The sequence below is a fragment of the Arachis duranensis genome, chromosome 10 (genome assembly GCF_000817695.3).
Source record: "Arachis duranensis cultivar V14167 chromosome 10, aradu.V14167.gnm2.J7QH, whole genome shotgun sequence".
Taxonomy (NCBI): Eukaryota; Viridiplantae; Streptophyta; class Magnoliopsida; order Fabales; family Fabaceae; genus Arachis; species Arachis duranensis.
The window spans coordinates 30,364,888-30,380,769 of NC_029781.3; the positions used below are offsets into that span (position 1 = coordinate 30,364,888).

The 15,882-nt window shown below is 39.9% G+C and overlaps 1 protein-coding gene and 1 non-coding gene across 2 annotated transcripts; one reads left to right on the forward strand and one right to left on the reverse strand.

Annotated features, from left to right (window-relative positions):
• The first annotated feature begins 9,862 nt into the window (after nt 1-9,862).
• LOC127743687 (small nucleolar RNA R71) lies at nt 9,863-9,966 on the forward strand. The gene has a single exon (XR_008005071.1). It is a non-coding gene; the product is annotated as a small nucleolar RNA R71 (small nucleolar RNA).
• A 3,903-nt stretch (nt 9,967-13,869) lies between these two features.
• LOC107469539 (protein MAIN-LIKE 1-like) lies at nt 13,870-15,481 on the reverse strand. The gene is made up of 6 exons (XM_016088909.1): nt 15,313-15,481; nt 15,102-15,234; nt 14,843-15,058; nt 14,650-14,737; nt 14,328-14,552; nt 13,870-14,196 (listed from the first exon to the last, which is right to left on the reverse strand). The coding sequence occupies exons 1-6, from the start codon at nt 15,479-15,481 to the stop codon at nt 13,870-13,872; spliced, it is 1,158 nt and encodes a 385-aa protein (XP_015944395.1).
• Between the last annotated feature and the right edge of the window lie 401 nt (nt 15,482-15,882).

A 15,882-nucleotide genomic window follows, 5' to 3' on the forward strand; every position in this document is an offset into this window, starting at 1 on the left:
ATTCTCTAGCCTTGACTTAAATTCTGTGAAATTCGTCCAAACTACTACCTGAAATAAACATAATTGCACATAACTCAAAGTAGCATTCATAGTAGCTAAAATATATTAAATCTTGATTAAACTTAGCAATTCAAGTGCAAATTCACTAGGAAAAGATAGAGAAGATGCTCACGCATCAGAAACCACCTCATGCTTTACAGGCATTTTGTACATGACGAATTGCTTCCAACTTCATGACTCACTTCAAGGACAAGGATTTGAAGAAGGTTCTGATTAATGTAGCATATTCAAAGTCGCAACGGGAGTTCGCTCATTACTTCAGGCATCTGAGGGGCGAGAATGAGGCGATCACGAATTGGCTAGAGGAGATGCCACGATCAAAGTGGGCACAGTATGTGGATGAGGGTCGTAGATTCGGGCACATGACGACGAATATCTCTGAGTGCATAAACGCAGTGATGAAGGGTTATCGGAATTTGCCAATCACAGCTCTGGTTAAGTCAACTTATTTCCAGTTAGGAGAACTTTTTGCTAGGAAGGGTTCCGAGGCCCTTGCCCAACCCCAAGGCGGTGCCGAGTTCTCGCAGACTCTGATGAAGGCCATCGAGTTCAACTCGAAGCACATCAACACCATGAATATTTACCAGTTTGACCGTTCACGAACAAGCTACACAGTTGAAGAGTTAGCGGCAGTCTCTGGCTCCAGATAACAAAACTACCAGGTTTTGCTCGACAAAGGCAAGTGTGACTGTGGGTATTTTCAGGCGCTTCATCTTTCATGTCTCCATGTCCTCGCAGCATGCTCCCATGCAAGAACTTATTAGAAGGGGTTTGTGCATCCAGTGTATCGCATGGAGTCCATCTTTAACATATATAGGGTTGAGTTTCGTCCGATTGGACATGAAGATGATTGGCCATCCTATGATAGGCCCTGCATTCGGCCCAATCCTAGGATGATGAGAATGAAGAAAGGTCAACCAGTCAGCTCAAGAATCCGAAACAATATGGATGATGTCGAGCATACCGGGGAGAAAAGGTGCCGCTTGTGTCGTCAAACTGGTCACACGCGGAAGACGTGTACCGCTATTGACGATGCAGGTGCATCGTCCAGTCGACGTTAGTAAGAGGGGTGGGTTTGTATAACAGTTACGATTGTAATTGACTTTCATGTAACTTTCATCGCTAGAAATATTAATGAAATTAAACATATATGGAAGTTAAATTTTAATGCAGTGATACCAAAAACACGGATAACTATATGAAATATATATGTTCAACAAACATCTAAACATGGATAGATATATATAATATATTTGTTCAACTCTAAGTCTATATATACATTATTGATAAGGAACCATACAAATATCTACTATGCCCTCCCTCTCCTGCCTCCATGCGGAGGACGCCGTCCGTGAGGCCTCAGGTCCAGATACCCACCTGTGCCACAGGCAGTTGGTCAAATATCACGCTGAGCTTGACCGAGCTGAGGATCAGGGTTAGGCGGATGAGTGACAAGCTGCTCCCTCAGTGTGGCGTAGTTTGCAGTGGGGGACGATCCGCTGGACGGGTCATTAACATGTCGTGGCTGGTAGGCTGACTGAGGAGGAGATGTGTGCATCTAGGAGAATGGTTGTGCCTGCTGTGGATGTGTCCCGATATCCGCCAACCCGCCATCACCTCCCTGCATCAATGGTGCACGAAATTGTGATCATCAACAGTGGCGCCAAAAATTTGATAGCACTCTCAAACGTGAATCACACTTTGTCACAACTTCGCACAACTAACTAGCAAGTGCACTGGGTCGTCCAAGTAATAAACCTTACATGAGTAAGGGTCGATCCCACGGAGATTGTTGGTATGAAGCAAGCTATGGTCATCTTGTAAATCTCAGTTAGGCGGATTCAAATGGTTATAAAGGTTTCGAACATAATAATAGATAAAGCATAAAATAAAGATAGAGATACTTATGTAATTCATTGATGAGACTTTCAGATAAGTGTATGGAGATGCTTGTCCCTTATGAATCTCTACTTTCCTACTGCTTTCATCCAATCCTTCATACTCCTTTCCATGGTAAGCTGTATGTAGGGCATCACCGTTGTCAATGGCTACTTCCCTTCCTCTCAGTGAAAATGGTCCAAATGCTCTTGTCAGAGCACGGCTAATCATCTGTCGGTTCTCGATCATGTCGGAATAGAATCTATTGATTCTTTTGCATCTGTCACCACGCCCAACAATCGCGAGTTTGAAGCTCGTCACAGTCATTCAATCCCTAAATCCTAATCAGAATACCACAGACAAGGTTTAGACTTTTCAGATTCTCAAGAATGGCCGCCAAAGGGTTCTAGCTTATACCACGAAGATTCTGGTTAAGGAACCCAAGAGATATGCGCTCGATCTAAGGTAAAACAGAAGTGGTTGTCAGTCACGCGTTCATAAGGATGGATGATGATGAGTTTCACGGATCCTCACATCCATCAGGTTGAAGTGCAACGAATATCTTAGAACAAGAATAAGCTGAATTGAATAGAAAATAGTAGTAATTGCATTAAAACTCGAGGTACAGCAGAGCTCCACACCCTTAATCTATGGTGTATAGAAACTCCACCGTTGAAAATACATAAGTGATGGTCCAGGCATGGCCGAATGGCCAGCCTCCACAAAAAACATATGAATTCGAAAATAGGGCCAAGGACCTTTAGTACAATAGTAAAAAGTTCTATTTATACTAAACTAGCTACTAGGGTTTACAGAAATAAGTCTTAGTGCAGAAATCCACTTCTGGGGTCCACTTTGGTGTGTGCTTGGGTTGAGCTTGAGCTTTACACGTGCAGAGGCTTCTCTTGGAGTTAAACACCAAGTTGTAACGTGTTTTTGGCATTTAACTCTAGTTTGTGACGTGTTTCTGGCGTTTTACTCCAGAATGCAGCATGAAACTGGCGTTGAATGCCAGTTTGTGTCATCTAAACTCGAATAAAGTATGGACTATTATATATTTTTGGAAAGCTCTGGATGTCAAATTTTCAACGCTGTTGAGAGCGTGCCATTTGGAGTTCTGTAGCTCCATTAAATTCATTTCGAGTATAGGGAGGTCAGAATCCAACAACATCAGCAGTCCTTTGTAATCCTGGATCAGATTTTTGCTCAAGTCCCTCAAGTTCAGCCAAAAAATACCTGAAATCACAAAAAAACACATAAACTCATAGTAAAGTCTAGAAATATGAATTTTGCATGAAAACTAATAAAAACATCCCTAAAAGTAGCTAGATCTTACTAAAAACTACCTAAAAACAATGCCAAAAAGGGTATAAATTATCCGCTCATCACAACACCAAACTTAAATTGTTGCTTGTCCCCAAGCAACTGAAAATCAAATAGGATAAAAAGAAGAGAATATACTATAAATCTCAAAATATCAATGAATATTAGTTCTAATTAGATGAGCGGGACTTGTAGCTTTTTGCTTCTGAACAGTTTTGACATCTCACTTTATCCTTTGAAGTTTAGAATGATTGGCATCTATGGGAACTCAGAGTTCAGATAGTGTGATTGATTCTCCTAGTTAAGTGTGTTGATTCTTGAACACAGCTACTTTTATGAGTTTTGGCCGTGGCCCTAAGCACTTTGTTTTCCAGTATTACCACCAGATACATAAATGCCACAGACACATGACTGGGTGAACCTTTTCAGATTGTGACTCAGCTTTGCTAAAGTCCCCAGTTAGAGGTGTCCAGAGCTCTTAAGCACACTCATTTTGCTTTGGATCACGACTTTAACCACTCAGTCTCAAGCTTTTCACTTGGACCTGCATGCCACAAGCACATGGTTAGGGACAGCTTGATTTAGCCGCTTAGGTATGGATTTATTTCCTTGGGCCCTCCTATCCATTGATGCTCAAAGCCTTGGATCCTTTTTACCCTTGTCTTTTGGTTTTAAGGGCTATTGGCTTTTTCTGCTTGCTTTTTTATTTTTTATTTTTATTTTTATTTTTTTCGCCACTTTTTTTCCGCAAGCTATTGTTCTTTACTGCTTTTTCTTGCTTCAAGAATCAATTTTATGATTTTTCAGATTATCAATAACATTTCTCTTGTTCATCATTCTTTCAAGAGCCAACAATTTTAACATTCATAAACAACAAGATAAAAAATATGCACTATTCAAGTATTCTTTCAGAAAACAAAAAGTATTGTCACTACATCAATATAATTAAACTAATTTCAAGGATAAATTCGAAACTCGTGTACTTCTTGTTCTTTTGTATTAAAAACATTTTTCATTTAAGAGAGGTGAAGGATTCATGGAATTATTCATAACCTTAAGACATAGTTACTAAATACTAATGATCATGTAATAAAGACACAAACATAGACAAACATGAAGCTTAAAAACCGAAAAATAGAGAGATAAGAACTAGGAAGTTAAGGAATGAGTCCACCTTAGTGATGGTGGTGCCTTCTTTTTAAAGGACCAATGATGTCCTTGAGCTCTTCTATGTCTCTTCCTTGCCTGTGTTGCTCCTCCCTCATTGCTCTTTGATCTTCTCTAATCTCATGGAGAATGATGGAGTGTTCTTGGTGTTCCATCCTTAATTGGTTCATATCATGACTCAATCCTTCTAGAGAAGTGTTGAGTTGTTCCCAATAGTTGTTTGGAGGAAAGTGCATTCCTTGAGGCATCTCAGAGATTTCTTGATGATGAGCTTCCTCATGCGTCTCTTGAGACCCATGGATGACCTCTCTTGTTTGCTCCATCCTCTTCTTAGTGATGGGCTTATCCTCTTCAATGAGGGTGTCTCCTTGACAAACCCTATTTGTAGGGTTTATCTTGTATTGATTTTAGGGGATTTTATCACCTTTCACCCACATTTATTCAATAAAATAGCATGGTTTTGTATATTCTCCTTTAATTGTGCTTAAGAGTGAAAACATGCTTTTTAGGACTCAAAATAGATAAATTTAATTCACCTTGACTCTATTAGATGCCTTGATATGTTTGTTAAGTGGTTTAAAGTTTAGGAGGCAAAGATTGGATCAAGGGAATGAAGAAAGAAGCATGAAAAGTTGGAGAACTCATGAAGAAATGAAAGAACCGGAAAGCTGTCAAGCCGACCTCTTCGCACTTAAACGACCATAACTTGAGCTACAGAGGTCCAAATGATGCGGTTCCAGTTGGGTTAGAAAGATAACATCCGGGGCTTCGAAACGATATAAGATTTGCCATAGTTGTTACATGTATGGTGGTGCGCACGCGCATAGTACGCGCACGCGCCGTTGCTGCCACCTGGTTCACTTAAAGCAAAATGTGGCCAGCGAATTCTAAAGCCTTGTGGGCCCAATCCAACTCATTTCTGATGCTATTTAAGCCAAGGATTGAAGGGGGAATGAACATACTCTCATACTTTAGAAGTTAGTTACCATTAGTTTATAGTTTAGTTTTAGAAGTAGTTTCTAGAGAGAGAAGCTCTCACTTCTCTCTAGGATTAGGATTAGGATTGGGCTTAGTTCTTAGATCTAGAGTTTAATTCATCTTCTTCTACTTCTATCTTCTCAATTCTTTGTTGCTACATTCATCTTCTTCTATTCTTTTGTTGTAATTTCCTTTATGTTGTTTTTATATTTTGTTGTAGATCTAGTATTGTTCCTTCTACATTCTTCCAATTCAATAAGAGGTAATTCATAATAAATGTGTCTTCTTTGCTTTTCTATTGTTGATCTCTTGTTTTTGTAATTGTAGATTCCTTTAATTCTTGCATTTAATAATGTTTACTTTTATTGCACTCTATGTGTTTGTTGAAATGCCTCTTATAGCTATTAGTTAGATTTTGTTCCTCTTGGCCTAGGTAGAGTAATTAGTGACACTTGAGTTATCTAATTCCTTTGTTGATTGATAATTGGAGAGATTGCTAATTGGTTTGGAGTGCACTAAAGCTAGTCCTTCCTTGGGAGTTGGCTAGAACTTGTGGCTCAAGTCAATTCATCCACTTGACTTTCCTTTATTTAGTAAGGGTTAACTAAGTGGTAGCAACTAAGTGGTAGCAATGAACGATTCTCATCACAATTGAGAAGGATAACTAGGATAGGACTTCTAATTTCCATACCTTGCCAAGAGCCTTTTATAGTTGTTAGTTTACTTTCTTGCCATTTATCTTTCATGTCTCTTATCAAAACCCCAAAAATAACTCAACTAATAACAAAACACTTCATTACAATTCCTAGAGAGAACGACTCGAGGTTTGAATACTTCGGTTTATAAATTTAGGGGTTTGTTTTAGTGACAAACAACTTTTTGTATGAAAGGATTATTGCTTGGTTTAGAAACTATACTTCGATGAGATTTTATTTGAGAAATTCTAAACCGTCAAAAATCCAATCATCACTCCTTCTATGACAACTCCAGCTGAGTAGCATAGATGGCAGATAAGATGAGGAAAAGCTAGCCTTGCCATGGTGGAGGACTTTTTGGCTACTTTGTATAATTCAAGAGAGATGACTTCATGAACTTCTACTTCCTCTCCAATCATGATGCTATGGATCATAGTAACTTCGGATCAGTTGCTAGTGGGGATGATGGAGCATTGGATGAACTCCAACCATCCTCTAGCCACAGGCTTAAAGTCTAGTCTTCTCAATTAAACCGGCTTGCCTTTTGAGTCTCTTTTCCATTGAGCTCCTTCAACACATATGTCCATAAGGACTTGGTCCAACCTTTGATCAAAGTTGACCCTTCTAGTGTAAGGGCGTGCATCTTCTTGCATCATAGGCAAGTTGAATGCTAACCTTACATTTTCCGGATTGAAATCTAAGTATTTTCCCCGAACCATTGTAAGATAATTCTTTGGATTCGGGTTCATACTTTGATCATGGTTCCTAGTGATCCATGCATTGGCATAGAACTCTTGAACCATTAAGATTCTGACTTGTTGAATGGGTTTGGTCAGAACTTCCCAACCTCTTCTTTGGATCTCATGTCAGATCTTCGGATACTCTTTTTTCTTGAGCATGAAAGGGACCTTAGGGATCACCTTCTTTTTGGCCACAACTTCATAGAAGTGGTCTTGATGGACCTTTGAGATGAATCTCTCCATCTCTCATGACTCGGAGGTGGAAGCTTTTGTCTTCCCTTTCCTCTTTCTGAAGGTTTCTCCGGCCTTAGGTGCAATAGATGGTTATGGAAAAACAAAAAAGCTATGCTTTTACCACACCAAACATAGAATTTTGCTCACCCTCGAGCAAAGAAAAGAAAGAATAGAAGAAGAGGAAGAAGATATGGAGGAGAGGGAGAGAGGTTTGTGTTTCGGTCAAGGGGGAGAAGAGAGAGTTGTATTATGTGAAATTGAAGAAGGATGGAAGAGTTTATATAGTGGAGGGAGAGGGTAGTAGGTTCGGTCATTTAGGGTGGGTTTGGGTGGGAAAGAGATTTTGAATTTGAAGGTAGGTGGGGTTTATGGGGAAGAATGGACGAATGTGAGTGGTGAAGAGGTGATGGAGAAGAGAGATTGAGGTGATTGGTGAAGGGTTTTTGGGGAAGAGTATTATTAGGTTGTGTGAAGAGGAGAGAAGGTGAGTTGAGGTAGGTGGGGATCATGTGGGGTCCACAGATTCTGAGGTGATCCTGTGGGATCCACAGATCCTGAGGTGTCAAGGATTTAACATCCCTGCACCAATTAGGCGTGTAAAACACCATCTGAGTGCAATCCTGGCATTTAACGCCAAACTGCAGCATGTTTCTGGCGTTAAACGTCACTTCCATGCTTGTTTTGGGTGTTCAAAGCCATTCTGCAGCATGTTTCTGGCATTGAACGCCAGTTCCATGCTTGTTTCTGGCATTTAACGCCAGCTCTCCTCAGGGTGTAATCCTGGCGTTTAAACGCTAGACTGCTGCTTGTTTCTGGCGTTCAACACCAAATTCATGCTCTGTTCTGGCATTGAACGCCATCCAGATGCTCCTTACTGGTGTTTAAACACTAGTGAGCTCTTCCTCCAGGGTGTGCTGTTTCTTCTGCTGTTTTTTATTCTATTTTTAATTTAGTATTTGTTTTGTGACTCCACATGATCATGAACCTAATAAGACATAAAAGAACAATAAAAATATAGATAAATAAAAATTGGGTTGCCTCCCAATAAGCGCTTCTTTAATGTCAATAGCTTGACAGTGAGCTCTCATTGAGCTTCACATATGTTCAGAGCATTGTTGGGACCTCCCAACACCAAACTTAGAGTTTGAATGTGGGGGTTCAATACCAAACTTAGAGTTTGGTTGTGGCCTCCCAACACCAAACTTAGAGTTTGATTGTGGGGGCGCTGTTTGACTCTAAATTGAGAGAAGCTTATCGTGCCTCTTTTTCATGTTTGCAGAGGGATACCCTTGGGCCTTAAACACAAGGTAGTCCCCATTCAATTGAAGGACTAATTCTCCTATGTTAACATCAATCACAGCTCCTGCTATGGCTAGGAAGGGTCTTGTAAGGATGATGCATTCATCCTCTTCCTTCCTAGTGTCTAGGATTATGAAATCAGCAGGGGTGTAAAGGCCTTTAACCTTTACTAACACGTCCTCTACCAATCCATAAGCTTGTCTTATTGACTTGTTTGCCATCTGTAATGAGAATGTGGCAGCTTGTACCTCAAAGATCCCCAGCTTCTCCATTACAGAGAGTGACATAAGATTTATACCTGATCCCAGGTCACACAGAGCCTTCTCAAAGGTCATGGTGCCTATGGTACAGGGTATTAAGAATTTACCAGGATCTTATTTCTTTTGAGGTAAAGTTTGCTGAACCCATGTATCTAGTTCACTAATGAGCAAGGGAGGTGCATCTTCCCAAGTCTCATTACCAAATAACTTGGCATTTAGCTTCATGATAGCTCCTAGATATTGAGCAACTTGCTCTCCAGTTACATCTTCATCCTCTTCAAAGGAAGAATAGTTTTCAGAGCTCATGAATGGCAGAAGGAGGTTTAAAAGAATCTCTATGGTCTCTATATGAGCCTCAGATTCCTTTAGGTCCTCAATAGGGAACTCCTTCTTGTTTGGGAGATGTCCTATGAGGTCTTTCTCATTGGGATTCACGTCCTCCCCTTCCTCTCTAGGTTCGGCCATTTTGATTATGTCAATGGCCTTACACTCTCTTTTTGGATTCTCTTCAGTATTGCTTGGGAGAGTACTAGGAGGAGTTTTAGTGATTTTCTTACTCAGCTGGCCCACTTGTGCCTCCAAATTTCTAATGGATGACCTTATTTCGCTCATGAAACTTAAAGTGGCCTTAGATAGATCAGAGACTATGTTTGCTAAGCTAGACGAGCTCTGCTCAGAATGCTCTGTCTGTTGCTGAGAAGATGATGGAAAAGGCTTTATTGCTAAGCCTGTTTCTTCCACCATTATTAAAGCCTTGTTGGGGCTTTTGTTGATCCTTCCATGAGAAATTTGGATGATTTCTCCATGAGGAGTTATAGGTGTTCCCATAGGGTTCACCCATGTAATTCACCTCTATCATTGCAGGGTTTTCAGGATCATAAGCTTCTTCTTCAGAAGATGCCTCTTTAGTACTGTTGGATGCATTTTGCCATCCATTCAGACTTTGAGAAATCATGTTGACTTGCTGAGTCAACATTTTGTTCTGAGCCAATATGGCATTTAGAGCATCAATTTCAAGAACTTCCTTCCTCTGAGGCATCCCATTACTCAAAGAATTCATCTCAGAGGGTACATGAATTGGTTATTTGCAACCATGTCAATGAGTTCTTGAGCTTCTACAGGCATTTTCTTTAGGTGAATGGATCCACCTGCAGAATGGTCCAGTGACATCTTAGAGAACTCAGATAGACCATAATAGAATATATCCAAAATGGTCCACTCTGAAAGTATGTCAGAAGGACACCTTTTAGTCATCTGCTTGTATCTTTCCCAAGCTTCATAGAGGGATTCACCATCTTTTTGTTTGAAGGTCTGAACATCCACTCTAAGCTTGCTTAGCTTTTGAGAAGGAAAGAACTTAGCCAAGAAGGCCGTGACCAGCTTATAACAAGAGTCCAGGCTATCTTTAGGTTGAGAGTCCAACCATGTTCTAGCCCTGTCTCTTACAGCAAAAGGGAAAAGCATGATCCTGTAGACTTCAGGATCTACTCCATTAGTCTTAACAGTCTCACAGATCTGCAAGAATTCAGTTAAAAACTGATAGGGATCTTCTGATGGAAGTCCATGAAACTTGTAGTTCTGTTGCGTTAGAGTAACTAGTTGAGGTTTCAGCTCAAAATTGTTTGCTCCAATGGCAGTGATTGAGATGCTTCTTCCATCAAACTTGGAAGTGGGTGTAGTATAGTCACCAAGCATCCTCCTTGCATTATTATTTTCGGCTGTCATCTCCTCTTCCTTTTTGAAAGTTTCTGTAAGGTTGTCTCTGGATTGTTGTAATTTAGCTTCTCTTAGTTTCCTCTTCAGAGTCCTTTCAGGTTCAGGATCTGCTTCAACAAGAATTTTCTTGTCCTTGCTCCTGCTCATATGAAAAAGAAGGGAACAGAAAATAATAATAGGGATCCTCTTTACCATAGTAGAGAGATTCCTTTATGTTAGTAGAAGAAGAAAAGAATAGAAGAAGGAAAAGAGGAAAATTCGAACTCAGAGAGGAAGAGTGGGTTCAAATTTTAAGATGAAGAGAAGTATTAGTAAATGAATAAATAAATAGAAAGAGATGAGAGAGGGAGAAATTTGAAAATAAATTTTGAAAAAGGGTTAGTGATTTTCGAAAATTAAGAGAAGAGAAACAATTAAAATTAAAATTTGAAACAATTAGTTAATTAAAAGAACTTTGAAAAAGAGGGAAGTAATTTTCGAAAATTGGAGAGAGGAAAGAAGTTAGGTGGTTTTGAAAAAGATAAGAAATAAACAAAAAGTTTATTAGTTAGTTGAAAAAGATTTGAAAATCAATTTTGAAAAGATATGAAGTTAGAAAAGATATTTTGAAATCAAATTTTTGAAAAAGATATGATTTGAAAAAGATATTTTTAAAAAGATATGATTGAAAAAGATATTTTGAAAAAGATTTAATTTTTAAAATTAAAATTGATTACTTGACTAACAAGAAACTAAAAGATATGATTCTAGAATTTAAAGACTGAACCTTTCTTAACAAGAAAGTAACAAACTTCAAATTTTTTTTGAATCAATCATATTAATTGTTAGTAAAGTTTTCGAAATTTTGAAATAAAGATAAGAAAAAGATTTTGAAAAATAATTTTAAATTTCAAAAATTATAAAAGAAAAATGAAAAAGATTTGATTTTTTGAAAAAGATTTTGAAAAGATAGGATTTTTAAAATTGAAAATTTTACTTGACTTATAAGAAATAACTAAGTTTTAAAAATTTTTGACTAAGCCAACTCAAATTTTCAAATTTTGAGAGAAATAAGGGGAAGATATTTTTTTTGAATTTTTAATGATGAGAGAGAAAAACATAAAAATGACTCACAAAATGAAAATTATGAATCAAAACACAACATGCATGCAAGAACACTATGAATGTCAAGATGAACACTAAGAACACTTTGAAGATCAAGATGAACATCAAGACTTATTTTTGAATATTTTCAAGAAAAGAAAAACATGCAAGACACCAAACTTAGAAATCTTTAATGCTTAGACACTGTGAATGCAAGAATGCACATGAAAAACAACAAAAGACACAAAATAAGAAAATATGAAGATCAAACAAGAAGACTTACCAAGAACAACTTGAAGATCATGAAGAACACATGCATGAGTTTTCGAAAAATGCAAAGGTTTTTAAAACATGAAATTGACACCAAACTTAAAAATTGACTCTAGACTCAAACAAGAAACACAAAATATTTTTGATTTTTATGATTTTATAAAAAAAATTTGGATTTTTTTTTGAAAATTAATTTTGGAAAAAAAACGAAAAAGAAGAAAAGTTTTGAAAATTTTTAAAAACTTTTTGAAAAGAAATTACCTAATCTGAGCAACAAGATGAACCGTCAATTGTCCAAACTCGAATAATCCCCGGCAACGGTGCCAAAAACTTGGTGCACGAAATTGTGATCATCAACAATGGTGCCAAAAACTTGGTAGCGCTCTCAAATGTGAATCACACTTTGTCACAACTTCGCACAACTAACTAGCAAGTGCACTGGGTCGTCCAAGTAATAAACCTTACGTGAGTAAGGGTCGATCCCACGGAGATTGTTGGTATGAAGCAAGCTATGGTCATCTTGTAAATCTTAGTTAGGCGGATTCAAATGGTTATAAAGGTTTCGAAAATAATAATAAATAAAGCATAAAATAAAGATAGAGATACTTATGTAATTCATTGATGAGACTTTCAGATAAGTGTATGGAGATGCTTGTCCCTTCTGAATTTCTACTTTCCTACTGCTTTCATCCAATCCTTCATACTCCTTTCCATAGCAAGCTATATGTAGGGCATCACCGTTGTCAATGGCTACTTTCCATCCTCTCAGTGAAAATGGTCCAAATGCTCTTGTCACAGCACGACTAATCATTTGTCGGTTCTCGATCATGTCGGAATAGAATCCATTGATTCTTTTGCGTCTGTCACCACGCCCAACAATCGTGAGTTTGAATCTCATTACAGTTATTCAATTCCTGAATCCTACTCAGAATACCACAGACAAGGTTTATATTTTCCGGATTCTCAAGAATGGCCGCCAAAGGGTTCTAGCTTATACCACGAAGATTCTGGTTAAGGAACCCAAGAGATATGCGCTCGGCCTAAGGTAGAACGGAAGTGGTTGTCAGTCACGCATTCATAAGGATGGATAATGATGAGTGTCACGGATCATCACATCCATCAGGTTGAAGTGCAACGAATATCTTAGAACAAGAATAAGCTGAATTGAATAGAAAATAGTAGTAATTGCATTAAAACTCGAGGTATAGCAGATCTCCACACCCTTAATCTATGGTGTGTAGAAACTCCACCGTTGAAAATACATAAGTGATGGTCCAGGCATGGCCAAATGGCCAGCCTCTACAAAAGACATATGGATTTGAAAATAGGCCCAAGGACCTCTAGTACAATAGTAAAAAGTTCTATTTATACTAAACTAGCTACTATGGTTTACAGAAATAAGTCCTAGTGCAGAAATCTACTTCCGGGGCCCACTTTGGTGTGTGCTTGGGCTGAGCTTGAGCTTTACACGTGCAGAGGCTTCTCTTGGAGTTAAACACCAATTGTACCGTGTTTTTGGTGTTTAACTCTGGTTTGTGACGTGTTTCTGGCGTTTTACTCTAGAATGCAGCATGGAACTGGCGTTGAATGCCAGTTTGCGTCATCTAAACTCGAATAAAGTATAGACTATTGCTGGAAAGCTCTAGATGTATACTTTCCATCGCCATTGAGAGCGTGCAATTTGGAGTTTTGTAGCTCCAGAAAATTCATTTCGAGTGCAGGGAGGTCAGAATCCAACAGCATCAGCAGTCCTTTGTCAGCCTGGATCAGAGTTTTGCTCAGGTCCCTCAATTTCAGCCAGAAAATACCTGAAATCACAGAAAAATACATAAACTTAGAGTAAAGTCCAGAAATGTGAATTTTGCATTAAAACTAATAAAAACATCCCTAAAAGTAGCTAGATCCTACTAAAAACTACCTAAAAATAATGCTAAAAAGTGTATAAATTATCCGCTCATCAATCAACCCAGTCATCTACTCAGGGACCAAGATCGTCACATCGAGCAAGTCCTACATGTCCAATATGGGCTGGTAGTCTGAATGCTATCCGAGATCACTAGGGCTGAATGGTAGATGGAACTGGGTACGACATCCCCATGCACTGCCCACTGCTAATGCTAGCTAGTCCCAACCTCTGGAACTTCAGCCTGGTGGCTAGAACCGGCGTTAGAGTGATATGACCCAGGGGGTTGGAGGGACAGGTATGCCCACCAACTCCCTCTGGCCCACTACCTGGGGGTTGACTGGGTCCCTGTCCCAGTGAAGCTCATCTCCCTGCTCCCTCCCTTCACCTCCACCACGTCTACCTCTGCCTCTTGCTCTCCCCCGTCCCCTACCTCTCCCTCTCCCAACAAGAAGTCGCAGCTCAGGGAGGTGACCATCCTCAGGCTGATGTAACTCTGGAGCAGGTGGATGGTATAAAGGTAGGTCTTCTGGCACTACCCCCACCGGCACTAGGTGTTGGTCACCCTGACCAAATAACTCCGTGTGTGCCTATTAAAGGTACCAAGTCATATACGGTAGTGAAGGACACAGGTGTATATGATGATGGATGTGCAGACGATGGTCGGCCCGATGATCCCATAAATCATGCCATCCCCTCAGCAAGTGCGGGAACCACTTACCGCTTCCAAATCGACCATCATACCGTGCATGCTGTCGATGTCTAATGGCTTGGTCGGGATGTGCTGTAGGCCACCAAACTGCCGCATGACTCGGTCCACCTGATGCCACTCAACAATGGCAAAGCAGAGCAGCGGGCAGACAACAGCCGCCATGTAGACAGCCTCAGCAATCGCATGTGAAACTAGAGCCTCCAACTGTGGGTCTGCGTATGGTGTCCACTCAACCTATTTTCAAGACACAATTTGGTGTTATTATTGAATTTTCATATGCAAAAAACATTACATAAATTGAGCTGGGTATGCATAAATATCTATGACCTACGGCAAGCATGCCAATGCCGTTCAGGACACGCCTGTAATGCCTAAGGCGCCCCTCACCTCTGTCATTGTCCGGTCTGTGCTGAACCCACCTACAATTCTGCGGCAGAGGTAACATCACAACTTAGTTATATTATATTAAACACTTAATTTAGTAAATAAACAGAGAACTATTGCAGAAAATAAAAAAATTATACCTCTCAACAAGTGGAAACCGATGGGTATCAAATCCATCCGGACGTAGCAGGGAAATATGGTGGTAGTCACATGACAATAGCAGACTAACGCAACCACCCAGGTTGCGCACACCATGCTCCATGGCGCGGCATATCTGGCGGTACATCCAAGCCAATACAACCGATCCCCACGACAACCTCCCACATGCATCGAGGTCCTCCAGCAAGGGGAGCCACCTGATATGCACCTGAGGGTCAGATACATCTGGGAATAGAATACCCTCTATCAGCTTCATAATGTAGCTTGACAGTGGCGTCTTTCTCCTCAGTGGTGTCTTTCTCCAACTCTCCGCAGACAGTGTTCAGGAACCAAGTCAGCTTGACAGTCCACTTCGTCTGTGACTGTTTGTCCTCTGCACCAGGAACAACACCCAGTAACTACTGAAAAAAGTCCTCAATGGTCCGTCCCTGGTGGTGCTGCTCCCAATTACCTATGCATCCGCTCATAGGATCACCATCGATCCTGAGTCTCAGCTGATACGCCACATCATGCAGCGTGATGGTCATCTTCCCACATGCTAGATGAAAGGTGTGGGACTCAGGCCTCCACCTCTCTAATAATGTCGAGACGAGTGGCCATTCATGCTTGAACTCAACCATGTAGGCCACATACTCAAACCCGGCTCGTCTGAGATATGGCCTAATGGTGTACGAAATTGTAAATCACACTTTTTACAATTCGTACCACTAACCAGCAAGTGCACTGGGTCGTCCAAGTAATACCTTACGTAAGTAAGGGTTGATCCCACAGAGATTGTTGGCTTGAAGCAAGCTATGGTTATCTTGTAACTCTTAGTCAGGATATCAATTATAATTATCAGTTGACTTGCAAATGAACAAGAGAGCATGGATTAAATAATACTTGTTATGCAGTAATGGAGAATATGTTGGAGTTTTCGAGATGCTTTGTCTTCTGAATCTATGCTTTCCCCCTGTTTTCTTCTTCACGCACGCAAGGTTTTTCCTATGGAAAGATGTGTGTTGGTGGATCATCGTTGTTA